The sequence below is a fragment of the Patiria miniata genome, unplaced genomic scaffold (assembly GCF_015706575.1).
Source record: "Patiria miniata isolate m_02_andy unplaced genomic scaffold, ASM1570657v1 HiC_scaffold_25, whole genome shotgun sequence".
Classification (NCBI taxonomy): Eukaryota; Metazoa; Echinodermata; class Asteroidea; order Valvatida; family Asterinidae; genus Patiria; species Patiria miniata.
This window is the reverse complement of record NW_024037064.1, coordinates 2,908,778-2,928,786: the sequence shown is the minus strand read 5'-3', so window position 1 is coordinate 2,928,786 and position 20,009 is coordinate 2,908,778. Positions and strand designations below refer to the sequence as shown.

At 42.4% G+C, this 20,009-nt stretch overlaps 3 protein-coding genes across 3 annotated transcripts; 2 read left to right on the top strand and 1 right to left on the bottom strand.

Moving 5' to 3' along the window:
• The first annotated feature begins 467 nt into the window (after positions 1-467).
• LOC119732810 (echinoidin-like) lies at positions 468-980 on the top strand. Its single transcript, XM_038206413.1, has one exon. The coding sequence runs from the start codon at positions 468-470 to the stop codon at positions 978-980; it is 513 nt and encodes a 170-aa protein (XP_038062341.1).
• A 2,768-nt stretch (positions 981-3,748) lies between these two features.
• On the top strand, positions 3,749-15,184 carry LOC119733409. The gene is made up of 9 exons (XM_038206991.1): positions 3,749-3,994; positions 6,442-6,583; positions 7,468-7,589; positions 8,176-8,564; positions 10,367-10,623; positions 11,338-11,545; positions 12,233-12,303; positions 12,973-13,089; positions 13,983-15,184. The coding sequence occupies exons 1-9, from the start codon at positions 3,857-3,859 to the stop codon at positions 14,180-14,182; spliced, it is 1,644 nt and encodes a 547-aa protein (XP_038062919.1). The 5' UTR covers positions 3,749-3,856; the 3' UTR covers positions 14,183-15,184.
• A 1,632-nt stretch (positions 15,185-16,816) lies between these two features.
• LOC119733459 lies at positions 16,817-20,009 on the bottom strand. The gene is made up of 4 exons (XM_038207019.1): positions 19,864-20,009; positions 19,002-19,092; positions 18,326-18,415; positions 16,817-17,137 (listed from the first exon to the last, which is right to left on the bottom strand). The coding sequence occupies exons 1-4, from the start codon at positions 19,954-19,956 to the stop codon at positions 16,887-16,889; spliced, it is 525 nt and encodes a 174-aa protein (XP_038062947.1). The 5' UTR covers positions 19,957-20,009; the 3' UTR covers positions 16,817-16,886.

The window sequence follows — 20,009 nt, the reverse complement described above, 5'->3', positions numbered from 1 at the left end:
TTTGTCAAGCAGTTTTGCTCGAATAACAGCTAGTTCTTCATCGGTGTAAAAAATACCTGCATGTGCTGCTTGGACGAGGCTGAACACAGGTCCGGGACATGATGTTTGCGTGTTTGACACAACATGATCTTCAGCCTGAGGCATACGAATATTGAGCTGGATGATGCAAAATCTTCTTTCTATATCGAAGTGGTATTGAAGAGAACCTCTCCAAACGGAATCGCATAGGCAGCAACGACACGGACGACTACAACATTTCAGTCGAGCATTCTAATCTTCTTGACCAAAAAAATTTCAGTTTTGACGAAGTTACAGTGACATGCAAGTCTGGGTTGGCGTTTTGAGATACCCATAACATTGGTCACGCGTCAGTCCACTGACTTTTTTGTATATTGCACGGTATAAAGTGAAGATTAAAACTAACGAATGGCATTTAAAAAAAAAATCTGTTTTGGAACCATACAAAAATGAGCACTTGCCTCAAGTGTACCATTTGCCTGGCAACAGTTACTTTCATTTTGTTTGGCACTGTTGGCTCGGCTTGCTTGAAACCGTGCCCTTTCAACTGGCTCGCGTTTGACGGGCATTGCTACCGGCTGGTCACTATTGAACTGACCTGGCCTGAGGCCGAGACCTACTGCCAACGCCTAGCCAACTTGCGGCTCGGAGGGTCGCATCTCGCCTCCATCCACAGCGAGCAAGAGCAGGCCTTCATCGTTGGTTTGGTGCAGGCTTCGGAGCGGATCGAACCGGCTACAGCTTACTGGCTGGGCTTCAATGACATAGCCAGCGAAGGAAGTTTCGTATGGAACGATGGCACCACAGGCACTTACACCAACTGGAGCAGCCAGCAGCCGGATAACGTCGGTGGCAGTGGCAATGTGGATTGTGCCGTACTTGCCAAGTATTACCAATGGCTATGGGATGACAGAGGTTGCTACGCGCCGAGTTTCTTTCTTTGTAAAGGCAAGCAACCTTAAATGAAAAACGTATAAGCAAGTACTGCTCTGCATGGTTTATTTACGTCTTGAGTAGCAGCATATAGCAGCAACATAACTTAATTGTACGTGATTTACATTTAACCAGTTCGCGTCGGAGGCGCGGCTGACGGGTTAAAACCTCAAGCGTGCCTCGACTCGCCTGCAGGTGACGTCTTAACACGCTAATCCCTGGTGCCTTTTGTACACACACACACACGTGTGTAAACACCGGCAATCGAGGGCGCCCCATTGTCCCTAATCCTCTTTCCTTTGTTTGTCCTGGAAACAAATATTTCATGGATTATATCAAGCAGTGCAGGTATTTAATTACTTGTATTTATGAAAACAACCATTTTACAACCGATATCACCCGAGCCATTGCAATTTTGCCGACTTCCCACGCAAAATGTGTCTGGAAGGCCTCGGATACCCTCGGAAACGAGAGAAATCATGCCCGTGTTGCTCAGAGATATTTAGGGTGGCAGGCCAGTAAATAGGCCCGAAATTACCTACGCCCGCCACAACCCAATTGGCCCTCAAATTATCTGCTATTAGAGCATTTTATGGGCCATGTAGCTGGGGGTTTGTTTTAAAAAAAGTTGGATGAAATTTGGCACTAAAATTACTCAAGTTTTGCAAAGGAGTGTAGGCATCATTTCTCAAAATGGCGATGGGCTTCAGGACTACTTTTAGGGGTGATCAAAAATTGCTTTAGTTTTGCAATGAGTGTAGGCATCATTTTTCAAAATGGCGATGGGCTTCAGGACTTCTTTTAGGGGTGATCATCTTTGGATGGAAATAACGTCAACTTTAGTACCCCCAACAAAAAGTGAACAGAAAATGAAAGATGGTGAAACGAGCGTTCATTTGATGTGTCTTTCAAACACCGTGGAGAGTAATTGTGACTTTTTCCTGTTTTTTGGAAGTGACATATTTTATCACTGTTTCTATGGTAGTTTGTTAACTGGTCTGCAACCTTAGATTCGTCAGTAGAATAGAATCTGTAGTTATAAGGGAACCAGACTATTTCTCCAGCATCGAAGAAGGATGGCAATACTCCCCGTAATGCCGCATCGAAATAGAGAAGTGAGATCTAGAAAAAGTGTTTACGGACGGGTTTCATTTTATCGGCGGGGACCACTCACCGAACAAATTATTTGAAACTAAAGTCTTTGTTCAAAGAAGAAATGGTTTAAGTAAAAATAAAAAAATAAAAATTTAAACTGGCAACTTTTAATATAACAGAAAAGCGATTATGTCGACAGTTTAGTAACTGACGATTTTTTAATTGTTTATGGAATATTAATGTTCACGGCGTAAATTGAATAAAGTCACAATATGCGGTTATGAGACAGCCGGCGTCCCGATTTACTTGGCTATTTATACGGCCGCAGTAGCACATAGGAGGTGGAATCAGCCAACCAGTTTGTTTGCCCATTTCAGGAGCGGAAACACAATCCTTTCCCAATAGCGCAATTTGGGAAATAAATTGTCACCTCCCAACAAGAAGATCAGCCCACCCCGGCCAAAAAAACATGATTGGACAGGGGCGGATCCAGGAATTTTTGCAGGGGGGGGGGGGAGTCATCAGCAAATCATTGCTGAAATGCAGACAGGTTTTTTGTCCGGACACTTGGCCTCCGTAAAATCAATGGGGTGGGGGGGGGGGGGGGGCTCGTACCGTGGGGCGCTGTTGATTATTAACACTTTATTACAGAATAGTGTACAAATACCCCTCAACCAAGCTGGCTCTGTCCGTGTTTTGTGCACAGGCGGCGATTATTACCAGTATAATTTGTTTGGGTGTCAGAGCAGAGGGGTGGGGGACCGATTATTTTTAATGAATTTTATGTATTTTTTCTTTGACAGAGCTGGGGCTCCCAAACCCCCCCCCCCTCCCCGGATCCGCGCCTGTAGGAATATCATGAATGCCTACTTAATAGTAGGCAGATAGGTGATAGGACTGTGCCCTTAATAGCATGGCATTTGGCACATAGTCGAAGTATGTCACGAGAAAGATATTTGGCTATGGTGTCATTGCAGATTTGTTCATTAGGTACAATAACAAGCAATGGCAGCCGTTTTGAAAATTGCTTGACTTAATTCTACCTATATTTTTTCAAAGGACAAATCTACGGTGGCCCTAGAGCCAAATATCTGTCTTCATACATACTCTGCCTGTGTGCCAAATTCCTTGCTTGTATCCTCAAAGGCACAATTCCCCAAAATATTTTCCCTATCTGCCCCATTAGTGTGGTGGCGATCGATAGAGGACTAGTTTTAGCTGCGGAAAGCAGTTCAAGAAATAATCGTGTCTCTCCGTTGGTTAGTAACAAACTTAAGCAAATGCCTTTTTTGGCAATCAACCACCTTGTCTCTTAGGCCCTCGCAACAACACGTGCTTCATGTCTCCACTGACCAGCTATACCAATCGTGGAAAATTGGGTCACGAGGTCACTCATTTAGCATTGGGGCTAGCACTGTACTTCACACAAATTGGGTGTTCCACATGCTATAAAACGCTCCATGCACCAACTGACGTTCAACAAAATTATGGGAATCCTTTTCAAGTGATAGTCACGACCACGTGAGTATATGTGCATAATAAGAACAGACTTTTACATCATGTACAACAGGGTACAGTTGGGCCGCAGCTTCCCAGATCATTTCGAGCTTGTTTGCTGCGCGCTTAAGTTTACTTTTGAGAGCCAAAGTCCATCCACACGAGTCACCTGAGCTTGTTGAAATTTATGTAAACAATTGTGTAGATTAAAAAAGCCCTATATATCAGTCCCAGGGTTCACGGACCACCAGTTTAGCACCAGTTGGGCCCTAATCCGCCCCTTTTGACGGAAGACCACAGCAGAGACTTGGAAATGGCGAAAGAAATATGGCCAAGTGTTTGGAGAAATCTTCTCCTTTTTGGGATGATCGTTGGTCTGGCACCTCATCACACCAATGGACATATATGCATAATATCCCCTCACCAGCGGGGACCGCTCGATGTCTCGCACGTAAGTAATAGGTTTTAATAATTTAGCATTCAGTTTCAAACAAGTAGGTACGAGTTCGATCCATAGGCCCTACTTCATTTTTTTCCTTATGAATAATGTAGGCCCTAAGTGAGGAGGGAATTATATTTTTTACAACATGGTGGGGTTATGTTGTCACGCCAGTATAAGAATAAGAATTCATGTAGGGCCTAACTGACCAAACAAAAGAAGTGATGCCGAGCTAGATCCTGCAGGGGAAAAATCGCAGCCCGTATTCACCCTTTATTGGCAGGGGGGGGGGGGAGTTGTTGCAGAAAAGGGTTGGCTGAAATAGTGCTTTAGAGGGCGTGCATATGGCGTCAGCAGGCCAGTTCCCAATAAGCAATAAGCATGCACAACGCGTGTACCTATCATGGAAAATCAATTGACGGTCACGTGACGGCACTTCTTCAACAAACGTCATTTTAGTGACTCTGGACGTGTCGAATACCTTTGTTGAAGGAAAGCCGCCATAATTATTAGACTTTTGAGAAAGGTTCGTGGAACCTCGGTGCGATGCAAAACGTAAATGGTATGCTAGTACACAGCGCCCTCAACGTGGAGAGGTTCAATTGAATTCATTCGCTCGTACCCCCCGCCCTGCAAACAGGACGCCGGGAAGGGCTGATGAATTTAAGCTCTGATTGGATAGATTTTGCATCGGCCGTTAAGACTGAGTCACTATAACTCTTTTATTCCAATTCATAAATGCTTTTTTTTCGTTGAAAAGTGTAATTATGCAGGAAAATCTGTAAAACTTATGGAGGCTCCGTTTTGAATTAACGAAGGGTCAAATTGCATTATGCGACGCTTACAATTTGTCCACATGGTCCGCAATAAAAAAATCAAAATAAAAAAAAAATCACATCCGGTATGAAATGTGCACATTTCAATGGTAAAGTTTTCGTATTTCATTTGCGCGCATTGGCTAACTGCGGTCTTAAACTGCAGCCAGATGCTTTATACATAGGTCATGATAAATTACCCAGAATGCTATCCCCACTTTCTTCACAAGATTCTGTGAAGCTCATCAGCCCTTCCCAGCGCCCTGTTTGCAAGGCGGGGGGTACGAGCGAATTGAATTAATTGACAATGGGTGCGTTCGAGTAGCTCACCCAGATCAACTCGGGTAAATTGCAGACGGGTTAGCCTAGCCTTGGTCAAGGCGCTAGTTGTTCGGCCGTAACGCGGTAAACGATATCTTCGCTAGCGCTATGCATGCAGCCATATGTCTATGCATGCAGTGCATTAAAAATACAGCGCGAACAGCGACCTCACGCGGCCACTATTTTTATGCAAATCAGTTGGACCCAATCTAGCGCCTTGGTTCAATCGTGTATGTGAGGTTTTGAGGGTGGTGCTCATTATGTTAATATCCTTAGCTGACCTTAAATGTCGTTTTCTTATTGGTCGATCGTTGCGTGGAAACTTGCATAGTGAAACGTGGCACCGCATAATCCATACACGTACACGTTGTGTGTCTCTGCACACGGCACCAATGCACAAAAACTGTGGTTCCTGGCACGTCCGCAAAAGGCGAATAGCTGCAAATAATTTGATGACGTCCGGATTTACCAAGGTGTGATTGGACACTCCACATATATTAGCCCCGCCTCCACTTATCTATATTCGCATACGAGGTCGTGCGCTAGAAATCCAGCGCAAAATAAAGAAAAACATAAGCTTTTGCCGACGATTGAACCAAGGCGCTAGATTGGGTCCAACTGATTTGCATAGAAATGGTGGCCGCGTGAGGTCGCTATTCGCGCTGTATTTTTAATGCACCGCATGCATAGCGCTAGCGAGGATATCGTTTACCGCACTACGGCCGGGATGAATAACAACTAGCGCCTTGACCAAGGCTAGGGTTAGCCACGACAGCCGGACTAATCGAACGCTCAACCGCGGGTCATCACGATCCATGTCCGTAACCTTGGCCGTAGCCACTTTCAAACCGCCCATTTTGGACTGGGTCTTCGTTTGAGATTGACTGATTATCAGTTAATTGCAGACTCAAAAAGTTGGGCTGGAATTATAGCCTCTAAAGTCGCACAGAACATAAGTAATCAATACCTTTAGACTTCAAGTAAAGTTGATTTTTGGGTCCACTTGACATTTCCGCTGTCCGGCCGCCATTTTGTCCGTTTCTAGGGATGAACATCGCATGCGTGTGACGTATTTCCATCAATGACTCTACCCACGAGCAGGGTCTGTGGTAGCTGACCCAGGAGCCCCGAGAATGCCGTCAAAGATAATTGAACGGCCGGCACGGGCTGACCCGTGTCGACCCGCGGTGATCTAAACGAATGAACCCTAATGTGTGCTTCTGTGAATCACAGACGAACAGTACTTTTCTATTTAGAGGGCACTGTGTGCAAGCTCTCCGTTGGCACACGCAGGTGAACACTTTGCTTGCATTACATTTACAGTCTGGTAGTCACACCTGTACCCGACATGGCGCCCCTTGTGGGGGACAACCTCCGCAAGAACCGCAGGCCACGTACGCCGGAGGCAGCAGCATCTTTGTAACTTTCCAGCAAAATTACAATCACTATGAAGTGGGATATCCTGGTGAGCAGTACACTTTCAAAGCTTTTTCCCATAAGTTGTGGAAAAAAAAACGGCTTCACTTATTCCCAACGCTTTTATATCAATGGGCACTGCAGTAGACCATTATCATGTTGCGGCCATCATGATTTTTTTCCCATTCAAATCAACGTAACCACAGCGAGGCTGGAAGGAAAAATAGTCTGGTTCCTCTTAATTGCACACCAAAAACAACCACATTATCATTCAGTACTGTTATTTGAAAGAGGGAACATGACTAAAATGGTGGCAGCATGATAAAGGCAGGCTATTCCATTCACAAGATCGTTGTTCAGGAAACGAAGAACGCCAAGAGACTATGGGGTGGTCATGTTCTTAGTGGGCGCAGAACCGTGAATACAATTTCCGAAAATGTCATGTTTTGGGTTGTTTACTAATACTATTTTAAGGTCCAGTTGAAATGAAACTAACCTATAATGTTTTACCTTTCTCGAGAAGACGAAAAACGGCCCGGTTGTTTACATCCACGCGACGTACACACCTATTTCCTGGCGTTTCCTTCAATGTACTAAACACTTTGTGTGTCACATAAAATACGCAATACACAAATGTGGTTTCTTACACAAATGTGTTCGCCTTTTGCGGACGTGTAACAAACTGCATACGTACGTTCATATAATAGACACACACGAATGTGTACATGTACATGTATATCGTACATTGCTGAAAACGAATTCGTACTCCGTCGTGTCTGATGTAAACTGATGTGTTTTCTCGGGGACGATAACACATATAGGTTGGTTTCCGTTCAACCAGATGTTTGAACTAGGTAAACAATCCAAAATATGAATTTTTTCGGGGATTTCATGGGACCTCTCCCTTTTAATACTCGATCATTGGCCTTTCAGGTTACATGGACGTTGCGCTTGCCAACAACAGTAATCCCTACGCGCACTTTGACATCATGGGGGTCTTCGGCGACGTGAATGAGCATGCGCAGGACAACCAACAAAACTACAGCTTGCCTGTCGTGAGTGAACCTGCAAATCATTCATCATAAAATATTAAGTATTCAAACAACAACTAGAAAGCGCTCAGAGAGCGCCAAGGGTAAATAATTCCCCGCCATATTGTCAGTACACCATAGAAACTCGATTTGTACTTGTACCAAGGACAACCCCCAAAATAATTATCATGTAAATCCGTCCATAACTTGTTGAGTTATGTTGTTAACAAACAAACCAACTATCCAAGAAACAAACTAACCAAATCCGATGAAAACATAGCTTCCTGACACGACGATTTGTTGAGCTGCTGACCGCAGCTTAAAGTCGGGGTGTAATTCTCAAATAAACGTCAACCCGTTTTGAGATTTGATGGACACAATTGGAGGGCGCTCTGCCGATAACATGTATACCCTTTTGATATTTATCCAAATTTGCTCCGCCGTTTTGGGGGACCTCCTCCACTTATTGCTCAATCAAAGTTTCATACATGTACATGTACTGTTATTTTCTATGAAGTGAGTCAGTAGAAATAAATAATTGAACTGAACTGAACTGAACAAATATGTTTGCCAAAACAAAATACGGCAATTATTTTCATGCATTATATAGGTTCTCCCCGATATTGATTGTTCACACTGCGTGTTACGCGTCCGATACGTGGCTCACAAGCCTGGTGAAAAGATATTCTATCAATGCTCGGACATTATGATCAAGTCATCACGTACTATGGGGGACATCCAACAAGAACGGGACCAGAGGCACCGAGTGCAGGCCGCTCGACCGCCGAGGGATCGCGGTGTTCTTCGGCAGATGCCCAGCGGCGCTCAACCGGTGAAGCCCGACGGTGATGCGGCCATGCTCTACGGCTTTGCCTGGAACGAGGCGAAATCGGGCAGCGCCTTTGTAATGGTGGACACCGTGTCTGGGGCAAAGCAGAGCATATCCCCGATGTACTTCAGTCTTGGCTCAGGGATCCAGTACGGAACTCCGTCACCAACGTAAGTCTGTCTGTTACAGCACACTGAGAAATGTACACAATCAAAAGTCGGTGTATAGTCTGGTTCCTTGTCCCCATTGTCCTTCGGACTTCAAATACAGGGACAGGTAGCTAGCACTGAATCCTGAAACATTAGGAGGCTTTCCTCCTAATGTATGCAAATTATATGGATGACGTGCATAGGTCTGAATTTCGCCTGCCAATATGCATATAAAATCGCAGCGGTAATGTTTGCGCGCAACCAGCCTATTGCAAAATGGCAATAGGCCACGAATGTGCAGTTTCGGAGGTGATGAGCTTCGATTTTTGCTGAATTCGAAAGTGTCTCTGCAGCGAAAAGCAATAAAGAGAGGGATATTACTCTTCGGTATTTAAAACCTATGCAGTGGCAACGCTTCACATTGCCTTCATGGAAACACGTTTGGCGATTTCGCGTACGTTCTGTGGTGAGACAAAAGTTTTTTGATAACAATGTGTTCAAGTATCGTCCATGCTCAAAGCTGAATATCGATTTAAAAATAACCATGTTGCGCGCGCGCAGAGATGATCCAATCAGTGGATTTAAATGGGAGCTAGCGGCCGGTCCCCATATATTTAGGGGGTGGAAACAGTCTCTAAGGTGGGTGTGGTTTAGGCCAAATCCAGAACGTTCCATTGAAAAGCGGAGGAGCTCAACGAGGTCTACTTTGCTGATCAAAAGAAACCATAAACGTTGATTAAAGTCTTATACTTGCAGTGGAATTCCAAACTTGAATTAAAGGCACTACATGTCTACACCCCCACTAAAAACGGGGAGGGAAGTAAGCAGTCGTTGCGCAATGTCTTGGTCATTTTTCGTCAATTATCAGCTTCCGGAAAAAAGTTCCCATGATTAATTCCTCAAATTTGCTAACAATTGGGATAACCTTAAAGGTAGAGTCCATCATTTGCAGCCATCCGAAAAGTAACTGGCGTAATTATTGTTGAAAAACTAACTTGGTTGAAAGATAGTAAGGAGACTAAACTCCCTGTGAAATTATTCTTTCTGGGAAGCTGTCATTTTGAAGTAATCAACGAAAGAAGGCATTTCCAACGGTGATTCTTAAGAAGCACCGTAGGAAAATTTAAATTAGTAGTTCGTTTTGTTATTCAGCGCAGCGCGCACAAGTATTGGAACGACGCACACGCACGCGCGGTTGTTATAATTCGTCGGATCAGTGCGCGACGTCGCGTATAGTTGCAATTCAAAACAATTCAAAACATGATTCAGCAACTTTTGATTTGAAATTGAGATCTTAGAATGCTGTTTTTCTCGGAATGTACAGCTGAAGCTTAGCTGAAACTTCATCAGGTTAGTTGCTCAGTATCCTTCATTAGATTTTGAACTCTTTTGTTGCTTCAAACGAACAAAATGCACAAATTACAAATGATGGACTCTACCTTTAAACCAATTATAGGGTAAAGTGTAACATCGAGCAATTTTTCCCGCCACCGGATCCATGAGGTATCATGATAATGGTAATCTGTAAAGACATTGTTTAAACATTCTTAAACTACAATATCCAAAGTCGGTAGTTGGGGTTAAGAGGGGAGGGCAGTTGCAAAGTGGGGGAGCCATTTAGGGCACGCCCCCTTCCCCTATGGGAAAGAAATGAGCTGTGTAATTGTTAACCCAGTGAGTGCCACCATAGAAAATGCCCGCCCCCTTGTGTTACCTGTAAATAATTATTGTCCCCAAGTTACGACCCGTGGTGATAACTTTAACCCACTCAAACTCCTCCTGGCACCGCCAATGTTTAACAACAGTTTTTCTTCGTTGTACAGGGCTCAGTCTAACAAGTACGTCATGGACCAGATAGCCTGTTTCGACCGGGAGATGCCTTACCTGAACCTACTAGAACACCGCAATGGGGGTCTGGACGCCGCTTCGAATAAGATACTGTGGATTGACATGGTAACCAAGGAAATTGCGGGCGAATACGAGCTGGACACCCCGAAGCATCTTCCTATAGTCAGTCTGGTGCCCTATCTCAAGCAGGTGTACCTGACCGTTCAGATAGAAGAGACGTCTCCACAATCAGGTGCGTGCAACTTACAACCTGAACTGGTATTGGGTCATTCATCAACGGTCCATCACAATTAAAGACATCTAGAATAATTTGCTTTTCATGTATTTTGTTCGTTTCCAGTAACAACACCAGTCGCAAACGAGTGGCCAAAACCTAACGTTTTGAAGTTTCAGCTCAACTTTACACTTTTAGAGAAAACAGCAAAAAAGCATGTACAACTTTTGGATCACGAAACACAATATTGTCAGTGGCGTTCTTTATTTCCAAAAATCCGTCAATTGACTGATTTTTGCAAATCACCTGCATCTCATGATTCCTTGTAAATGACAGCAAGCCAGACGGATTTAATTTCACGAGGCGTTTAGTGCCAGTACAATCGTTTAAGCCAAATATCCTATATAGCGCCGTAAGATCTTTGCTTTAAGCTAAGTACACGTTGGCTTCGAAACGTTTTATATTCATTCAGTAGGTTATTTTGTGATAAATGCAAAATATCCTACATGTATATACATTTTCATAGGTCATCCCTTTGCAGTAGCAAGTCAGTCACCATATTCTTTGATTGCAACTCTGTGTATAGCCTAGGGACTAAAACTCCTAGGCTTAATTTTACTGAGCTACTGAACGGAAACTAATTGGTTGTCTAGTACTTTATCCCGCTGTATTCAAAATTCAGATGTGAAATTCTTTGTATCTAGTACTTTATTTCGTTTTATTCACTATCAGGGATCTTCTTCTTCGTGTATGGTACTTTGGATTACATGGGTCACTTCCAGCAGATCGTCAACACCAGTAGTAGCCCAAATACGGTGTTCGTGAACTACCAATGGGCGACGCTGAACTACCAGACCAAGACGCACTACATGCTGATCGGCAATGAGAACTCACCGGACAAACTCGCAGCGAAGATCTTCACACTGCAGGTGACAACAAAGTGAGTACGGTGGCTTATAGAAGTGATCCCAAGTCCGAAAATGTTGGTGTCTCAATACTGTGTATGAAAGTCCCAAAACTTCAGGTATTGAGAACATGCAATACTAGGAAATAGACTGGCACCTGAAACAACCAGTCCAACACTGCTTCGGTACTGCATCAACATGATCAATCAAATGTGCCAAAAGAAACATGTGGCATGAGTCGGGAACTACTCTATATTTATATACTGTACATGTATTTCTGCATAGTCAGGCATCAGACTAATGACACTTAATGAAGGGGTCAGTCTTTTCAAATAGTTGGACAGTGGTTTGACATGTGCCAGTCTAGTCTTTAGCCTTATTTTGAAACTACTTTACTTCCCTTCATGTGCAAAATATTGACGAAATGTCTCCTTTAAATTGAATTGAGTCTGCAACCTTGGCTGGTGAAATACTAAGGACCTTTTCCTTGCCCAATGGAATTTTTGGAGTCATTTGATGGCTAAAGAGTGAGTAAAGTTGGCCTGATTTAGTCATGCTCATCTCAATATCTAACACAGGGGGTATCTTGCATCCACCCCTTATTACCTTTTGGCGTCGGGTTTCATTTTCCTATTGGTTTGTCTAGGACTAAATTCCTATGGGAACGAGTAGATGGTGACAATGTTTTCAACGTGTTTTTTTCCCTTTTTTTCATATGATAGACAAGTGTCTGTTACGGACTTGGATGTGAGTCAATACACAATCACCGCTATACAAGTCTACGAGAAGACAGGTAAGAACTTGTCGTATTCCCTCCGATTTGAGTCGGCATTTTGAGTTTACCTTTAGGAAAGGAGAGTTATGCTTAAAAAAAATGATACTATGAACATCTTCATCCCTAAAATTCGTTAAAGAGCCATTTTCCCTTGATATTATAGTTAACTAAATTTTCACGGATTTTTCAACATGTTAAGCCAGATTAGGAGTCCGTGAAAACACCCTTAAGAAGGTCATTTGTTTACCCATGGAGATAGACCCGGTGTACCGTTATGTATAACCAATGATAATCCACAGTGGCCAGGGTCATTAAAAACCGTGAAAATACCCTAACAGGATTATTCCTATATAAAACCCGTATAAAAATGTACGTGAAACATCTCTTAAAGATTCTTTTCACGGAGAAATGGACCTTTAATGAATTTTAAGGGATGAAGATGTTCATAGTCGCCAACGGAGAAACGTCTTATTTTGAGAATGTTCTGGTCCAAACGATTTATTTGAACAATCAACGTGGAAATTTGATTGAATTATGTGTCCGCATCTCACAAAATCCTTAAAAAAGGGGGGGGGGGGGAAATATCTCTATACAAAATAGAGACATCTCAATTTTTCGATTAGATTTGATCTTTCATGCTATTTAATGTTAACCTTATACCTCATGTTTCTGTGATTGAATTTCAAGACGAACTGTTTGCTATGTCACCGGGTTTGTTCGGGAACCCCTTCCCAGCCTGGACTCTGGTCACGGTTGATCCTAAAACCGGTGCCATCAAGCAGAAATACCCAGTTGCACCTGCAGGTAAGTGATGTAATCTCAGATCAAGAGGGGGTTTGATGATAATTTCCCAAGCTGACGCCGGCCCTGAGCCAAGTCATCGGTAGCAGTGTAATAGTGACGATCTCGTGCTATAGCTCCCTCTGCTGGCGGTTTTGTGTTATGAAATGGCGTGCATGAGGGGAAAATATCTAAAATGCCTCTTGAATTAAGACTAGGTATGATGCAGTGACTGACATAATCGCCAAGCGACATGATGCATCTCAATACATGTATACGCCCTTTTGTCAGAGGAAACCAAATTAAACATACACAATTTTGCACGAGATACGCCCTGCTATCTTTGAAACGGATGTGGCCGGACTAGTGAGGGTTCGTAAAATGGAAACAGCGCCCCCTATTAACCCAAGAATGACTTTATCTCAAAAAGGCCAAAATTGAAGTTACACCCTTTTGCCGTGGGAGGGCTGTGTTGTGAAGGCTAGGCCAATACTTGTGTCCAAAAAAAGAACACTCCATTCCAATGTGGTCTTAGGCCTATATCATAGAATTGGATGTCCCTGCAATAAAATTATGAATCTGTATTGAGCGAACAAGATGCCTTGAAAATCTTCTGAAGCCAAACCTGACACGAAGCCACGTTTTTGAAAACCAGGTTTTTACCCCAGACACCTACAAAAACAAACGCTGATGTAAAGCACAGGCATGCACCAGACTTTTCCTCATTTGTATACGTATGCAAAATGATCCAATACATGGTGAGAGAGCGCAGGTAGGGTGGGAAATAACTGATCGACATCCTGGGAACGAGGTTGACTGCCTATAAGTGCTTTTGGAGAAAAAAAAACCTGTTAACTTTATCAGGAAAAAACTAAATAGAGCTACATCAATATAAATATTTTTACTTGTTTTTGCAGGAGTTTTCGGACAATACTATGGTGGCAATGTTATCAGCATTGATCAAGAGTCTGGCATCTTGTACTACGTACTGCACGTTGCTAACTCCCAAAATGACGTCATTGCGTCAATCTCCTTGGAGACTGGTAAAGTGACCTTCTCCCGACTCACTGACCTGCGCAACATCCACAACTTGGCTTTCTACAACAACTTAAAGTAAACCACTAAATGTCTGAAATTAAATCGAAGGAAACTGTGACTTATTATTCCCAGTTTAATAAAATCAAATCCAAATTCAAGTGAGGCAACGATTTATTTTACAATGGCCATGGCTTAAAGCTGTGATGCAAACATCATCGAAGTTAAACAAAATATAATTGTAACATGATAGGTCTTTCTCAAATTACGTCACTTCCTACGGATTACCACGTGCCGGTGTACCGTGAATACCCGACTCCATGAAACATGGACTCATTGGTAGTATTAATAATGCGTAAGTAAGATTATGCTATGTTCAGGATCATATATGGGAGAGTGACCTGTCACGTGCGAGGGATTAACCATTAATAGGGAAAAGCTAGAGTCAGATTTTCATGGTAGTATGATTTTCATATGACAGTTAAGAACAGTTTGCACACTGCGCGCCCACAGTCGTGAATTTCTTTACGCTCGAGGACAATGCTTTGTGTTTCCCTTTGTCCTTGTAATAACACTCTCCCATTGACTGAACACATAACCGTACGATGAAGGACCGTTTTCAACAAAGACCCAACGCTCGAGGACTGAACGGATCTTTTGTTCTCCCTTTGTGTGTCTGTCCTCGATCGTGAAGCCATATAAGAGCTCACGCACTGATGGTGTTGAACACGCAGTTGTCAGTTTCCTTCGAAGATGGCGTCATATGAAGGCGATCTATAAAGCTGATTGTAATTAGGTTCAATATCAAAATCTTATCAATTAAAGATATCACTCCGCTCTTTTCGTAATTGATACAATGAACAAAATCTACTGTAAGGTATCATAGAACATGACAATTAAAGACACTGTGAATTAATTATGATAAAGTGCTTTGCTTAAGAACGGTCGAATCGTGAAACTAGATTAACTTTATATTCAATCAAACGCGTATGTACTTACAAACTGATTAATATTACAGTATTACATGTACTTCCATTCACCTTAAAGAGAATACTTAACATTAAAAAAATATTATGAACTGTAATTAGGTGTCTGTTCTGTTATATATTGTTGAAATCATTTTATTCCGTTTTGGTAATACATGTACATGTATTAAATAGACAGATTCAGGAAAGCCACGCCCACTGTGCACTTGGGCAACAACGCGTGCGCCCATTCAATGTAACACTGCATATTCCAGCCACGCGCATCATACGCACGTACACGTGTGTCGGACTGTTATGCACGCATGCCAGACACTAATCTAGGCTGTGATTGGTCAACGCATATGGGGGCGGGACTTAGTTGATCGGTCTGTTCCAAAACAGAACTCCCCTAAAATTAGTGCTGAAACCCTTACTGGAGAAAAAAAAATCTGAAACTTTATCCATTTTATCCCAAATCTAAAAGATAGCACTTGATGTGTGCGCATTACAGACAACATCACAGGCAACTTCCAGGCCTATACATTACAATCGGCACAGCGTTTGGAAGTCACTGCTGTATCTGTTTATGCAAAACAGCAGCATCGAGTCGTGTGATTACAAGAAATTTATTATAAAACATGAAGTGTCATAAAAAATAACGAATGTAATTATGAAGATGAACATATGGTTTATAATGCATATGATTTTCTAGATGTAGCCCTATTTGAGTGGTCTTGCAATATTATCCAAAATTGGAACGGATGGGTTGAAATGAGTGTCCGATTTCCTCTGATAAATTAGGCCTACACTGATAATAATAACAGTAATTAACATTACCATAGATTGGACATTTGGGAGACATCCCCATATTCTTGTGCACAAAATTTTTCAAATTTAAATGTGCCCTTACCCAATATTCTCTTGTCCTTTTCCCACGAATTTCGGTGTGTTTACTAATTAGATCACGAGCAACAAATATAACCTAATTGCGACACCAAAATTGTGCCTCTAAAGGGGGGCTGTGACATTAGGGAGACATGAAAATGTCTCCCTAATGACCGATGTCTCCCATCGTGCGAAGAAATTACGATAACAAGTCTCGGGAATGGTATCTTGGGATAGGGTTGTGCACAAAATTTGTCCAACTTTAATGACCCCTAACCCCAATTTCTTTTATCCTACCCCACGAATTCTGGAATATTTACGTTTTGGACTATGAGCAATCGATCTACATGTAGCCTATTTGCGACAATCAAATTTTGCCTTTAAATAGGAGCTGTGACATTAGGGAGACATTGAAATGTCTCCTTAGTGTCCGGTGTCTTATGACGAAAAATGTGTCCTTATTAAGATACATTAACAAGAATTTTTCTGATAAGTGCGTACTTATTTGACAGGCTATTTTCCCTTCATACGTCACGTGAAATTTCGAAGAAACTGTTGAAAGTTGCGGCCCACAAAAAGACTGAACGGCAACCACAGTTTGATAACATTATTGAGATGGCACCATATCGCATAAATTTGCATAAATTTGCATGCTTAATTGCTTAGATATATCAGACGTTGGAACGGAGACAGAGGGCTCCGTTGGACGACGGGTAATATTCAGACTATCGAAAGCCATCAGCTACACATACCTTTTAGTGTTATCACAATGTGGACATAGCTGCACAATACTATTTACTTAATATCCCCTTCCCCTTTTTGAAAAAAGAAAATACTCGGGACCTTGCTCCTTTCCCCGCCGCAAATTTAGTTCTAGATCCGGCCTTGAGCTCAGTCTTCTAGATAAAGAGATTTGTCAGGTTTTTCCTATTGATCCTACATGGCTTCAACGTTGGATCCCAATTGGCGTTTCGGAATGCAGTACAGGACTTGTTGCCCCCGCGGTTTTTCGTTACCACGGCGGGTTTTTACCGTGTACACGAGCACTGGTTGGCCGCACTCAGCCGGCACCGACACGGCCAAGAAATCGTTATCAATGCACGCGTTGACTATCAGTCGTTGGTGTAACTCCACTTCCGTGGTGGCGTTGATAACCGTGCAATGACGAAACGAGTCACTGAGATCATCTGTGTGACAAGAACGCAAAGGATGTTTTTCGAAGTGAGGTTGGCATTTTAAGAAGTTGAGTTGTGATGAAAATAGCCATGCCGATGAATGCAAAGATTTGAAGCTAAGTAGTCATTGCGAGTCGATTTGAAAGAGAGCACATGCTGCATGGTCAGAACTTCGAATTTCAGGGCTTGAATGAATTATTTCTTGACAAGTTTGGAAATTAGCCACACAGCCGACACGTACAAGAGTCAATTTTCTTGCAGTTTCCAGCACAAATTTTGGGGAGTCACAATTTTAACTCTCAAAAAAGCAATCTTTTGATTGCTATTGCTAAATCTTCCTGTCGCCAGCTCGACCGTAACATAATGGAAAAATGTGATTCTGCTATGCACTTCTGCGAAATCGCCTATTATTACACGAAATACAGTAAACATTTTATACTCACATGCAGATAAAATGTCCTTAAACAAAACAAAAATAATCACATTTCTTTAACAAAAATTAGAAATTGCACCCGTATCTATCCTGCCTTGCAATGCTCTAAAGTAGTTTACCACCCTCAAATTGAAGCTTTTTCAAAACTAATCAGCTATGTTTTTTTCGAACCTGTCATCGTTTTCTGTCAAATTGCCAATGTTACTGAATTGTGCCAGAAATCTGCTAAAAACAATTCTGTCAAACTCATTTTCCCCCAAAACAAATCTGTCAAATTTAGCCGAAATAAAAAAGTCACCCTGATTGCCACGCAGTGTATTCTGCGGACGTGAGAGAAACAATATTGTCGCAGTGCTTTACAACATTATATTCTGCGGACGTGACAAAAACAACATTGTGCGCGCTGTGTGTATTATGTGACACACGAACGTCGGAACGTCATGCATGCCGCATGGACAGTACATTGAATGGAGGCGGCTGGAAGTGAACGCTATGCCACATGTCCGCCGCGTCTGATGTAAACAACAGGGCTTTTTCGGCTACTTTTCTCGGGAACGGTAAGAAATTAAGTAAACAATCCAAAACATAAAATTTTCAGGGATTTCAGGCCGTCAGTTAAAAAAAAATTTATTTTCTGACTGGCTTTTGGTACTTCAATTGGTGGCTGGCTGTACAAAATCCGTCCATCAATGAAATTAGAGGTTACCAGCGCCACGATGTGCACCAACGAAATACCACGTGGGACAATTTCATGCCCAACCTCTTACCTTGGATAAAGTACACCTCCCAATTCTGCTCCCCGCTGGTCACGGCAATGTGGAAACGAGGATTGTGGTACTTGGAGAGCTCGAATTCGTCTGGAAATAAACACCACCATCAGGCAAGGTAGGCGTTGTGATTTTAAAATGGCACTTGACATTTTGGAGGAAACATATGAGGTCAATATGATAGGTAGAGCTGCCAACCTCGTCCCCAGGATGTCGAGCAGTACGCGCCCACCACTACCTGCTCTCTCACCCTGGTATTGGACATTTGCATGTGTAATATTTTTGAACAGCAATTGAGGAATAGTCTGGTGCCTGCATGTACGTTACATTGACGTTTGTTTTTGTATGCGATGTCTGGGGTAAAAACAGCATCAATTCGTCGCATCGCGACTAGTTACGAAAACATGAAAATGAGCGGCTTTACATTTATTACGCGAATTATCGCGCAATTTTTTTAAAATCACATTTCTTCACACATACCGCGCGACATCACGTATGTGTAAATAGGCCTTGTAAACTGTTAAATGGGATGATGCCAGACTTTATGCATTCCAATCCTCACTTTCAATTTGTTTTAAATGTGGCTTAAAATATTAGGGTATGTTCAATACTAATCAATCTAAGTAATCATATTTTTAGGAGGGGCGGGAAACAGTCTACGAAAATTAACACTTACACAAATATGGCCGCCCGTACTTGTGGGCAGAGAAACAGCTCATACAACTGGTGTCAGCGTCGTTGCATGTCAAATTAATAACAAAAAATCCCTAAAAACAGAAACACAGAATGGGAGAGTAGTATATTTTTCTTTCATAATAATGATTTGTGCTGTAGGCCCCCTATTCTTCCTTGTCCAAATGATTGATTCTTACATTTTTTGTGTTTGTTCGAGAATGTTTCTTTCAATAAAGGATATTAAAAAAACCACACACATGTGTGTATTTGCCTGCAATCGGGGACCCCCTAGTGTCCCTCTTTTGTTTGTACTTTGACTTTTTAGGAAAACATCCCATATGTTTCGAACACGATCGCCTAATTTAAGATCTTTGAGAATTGGGACCCTATTGTTTGACGTCACCTATTGAATGCAGAAACAAAACTTATATACTCCTAGTCCCGAATTTCTATACGTTCGAGGACAATGCTTTGTGATTCCCTTTGTCCTTGTAGTATAACACTCTCCCATAGACTAAGCGCATAACCGTATACGATCGAGGACCGTTTCCAACAAAAGCCCAACTGACTGAAAAAAATCCTTTGCTCTCCCCTTGTGTGGCTATCGTCAATCGTAAAGTCATACAAGAGCACACCGTCCCACTTTGATTCACACTATAGTATTTAGACCAATGCGGGCCAGCTCTATCACTATTATACGGAGGCCCCCTTCAATGGCGAAAGTCCAGATAATTCTCACAGTGTAGCTTTGTCCAAGAGCTTGCATAATGGTTTCTCCATTAAAAGGGGCCTCGTTAATGTGCAGTGATAACGCGCCCGATGTTATTATAATGAAACCTTTGTGGATACATTTCTTGTTTTACCATGTCGGCCTTGTCGATGCCTTCGATCCCACTTTCCACATCACAATCTACTGCGGTGTACAGCATGAAACACAACATCGCTGTCCACAACATCTTGAAGTCGGTAAGTGATGTTCAAACAAAGTATATAGCATGCAGTGGCTAAA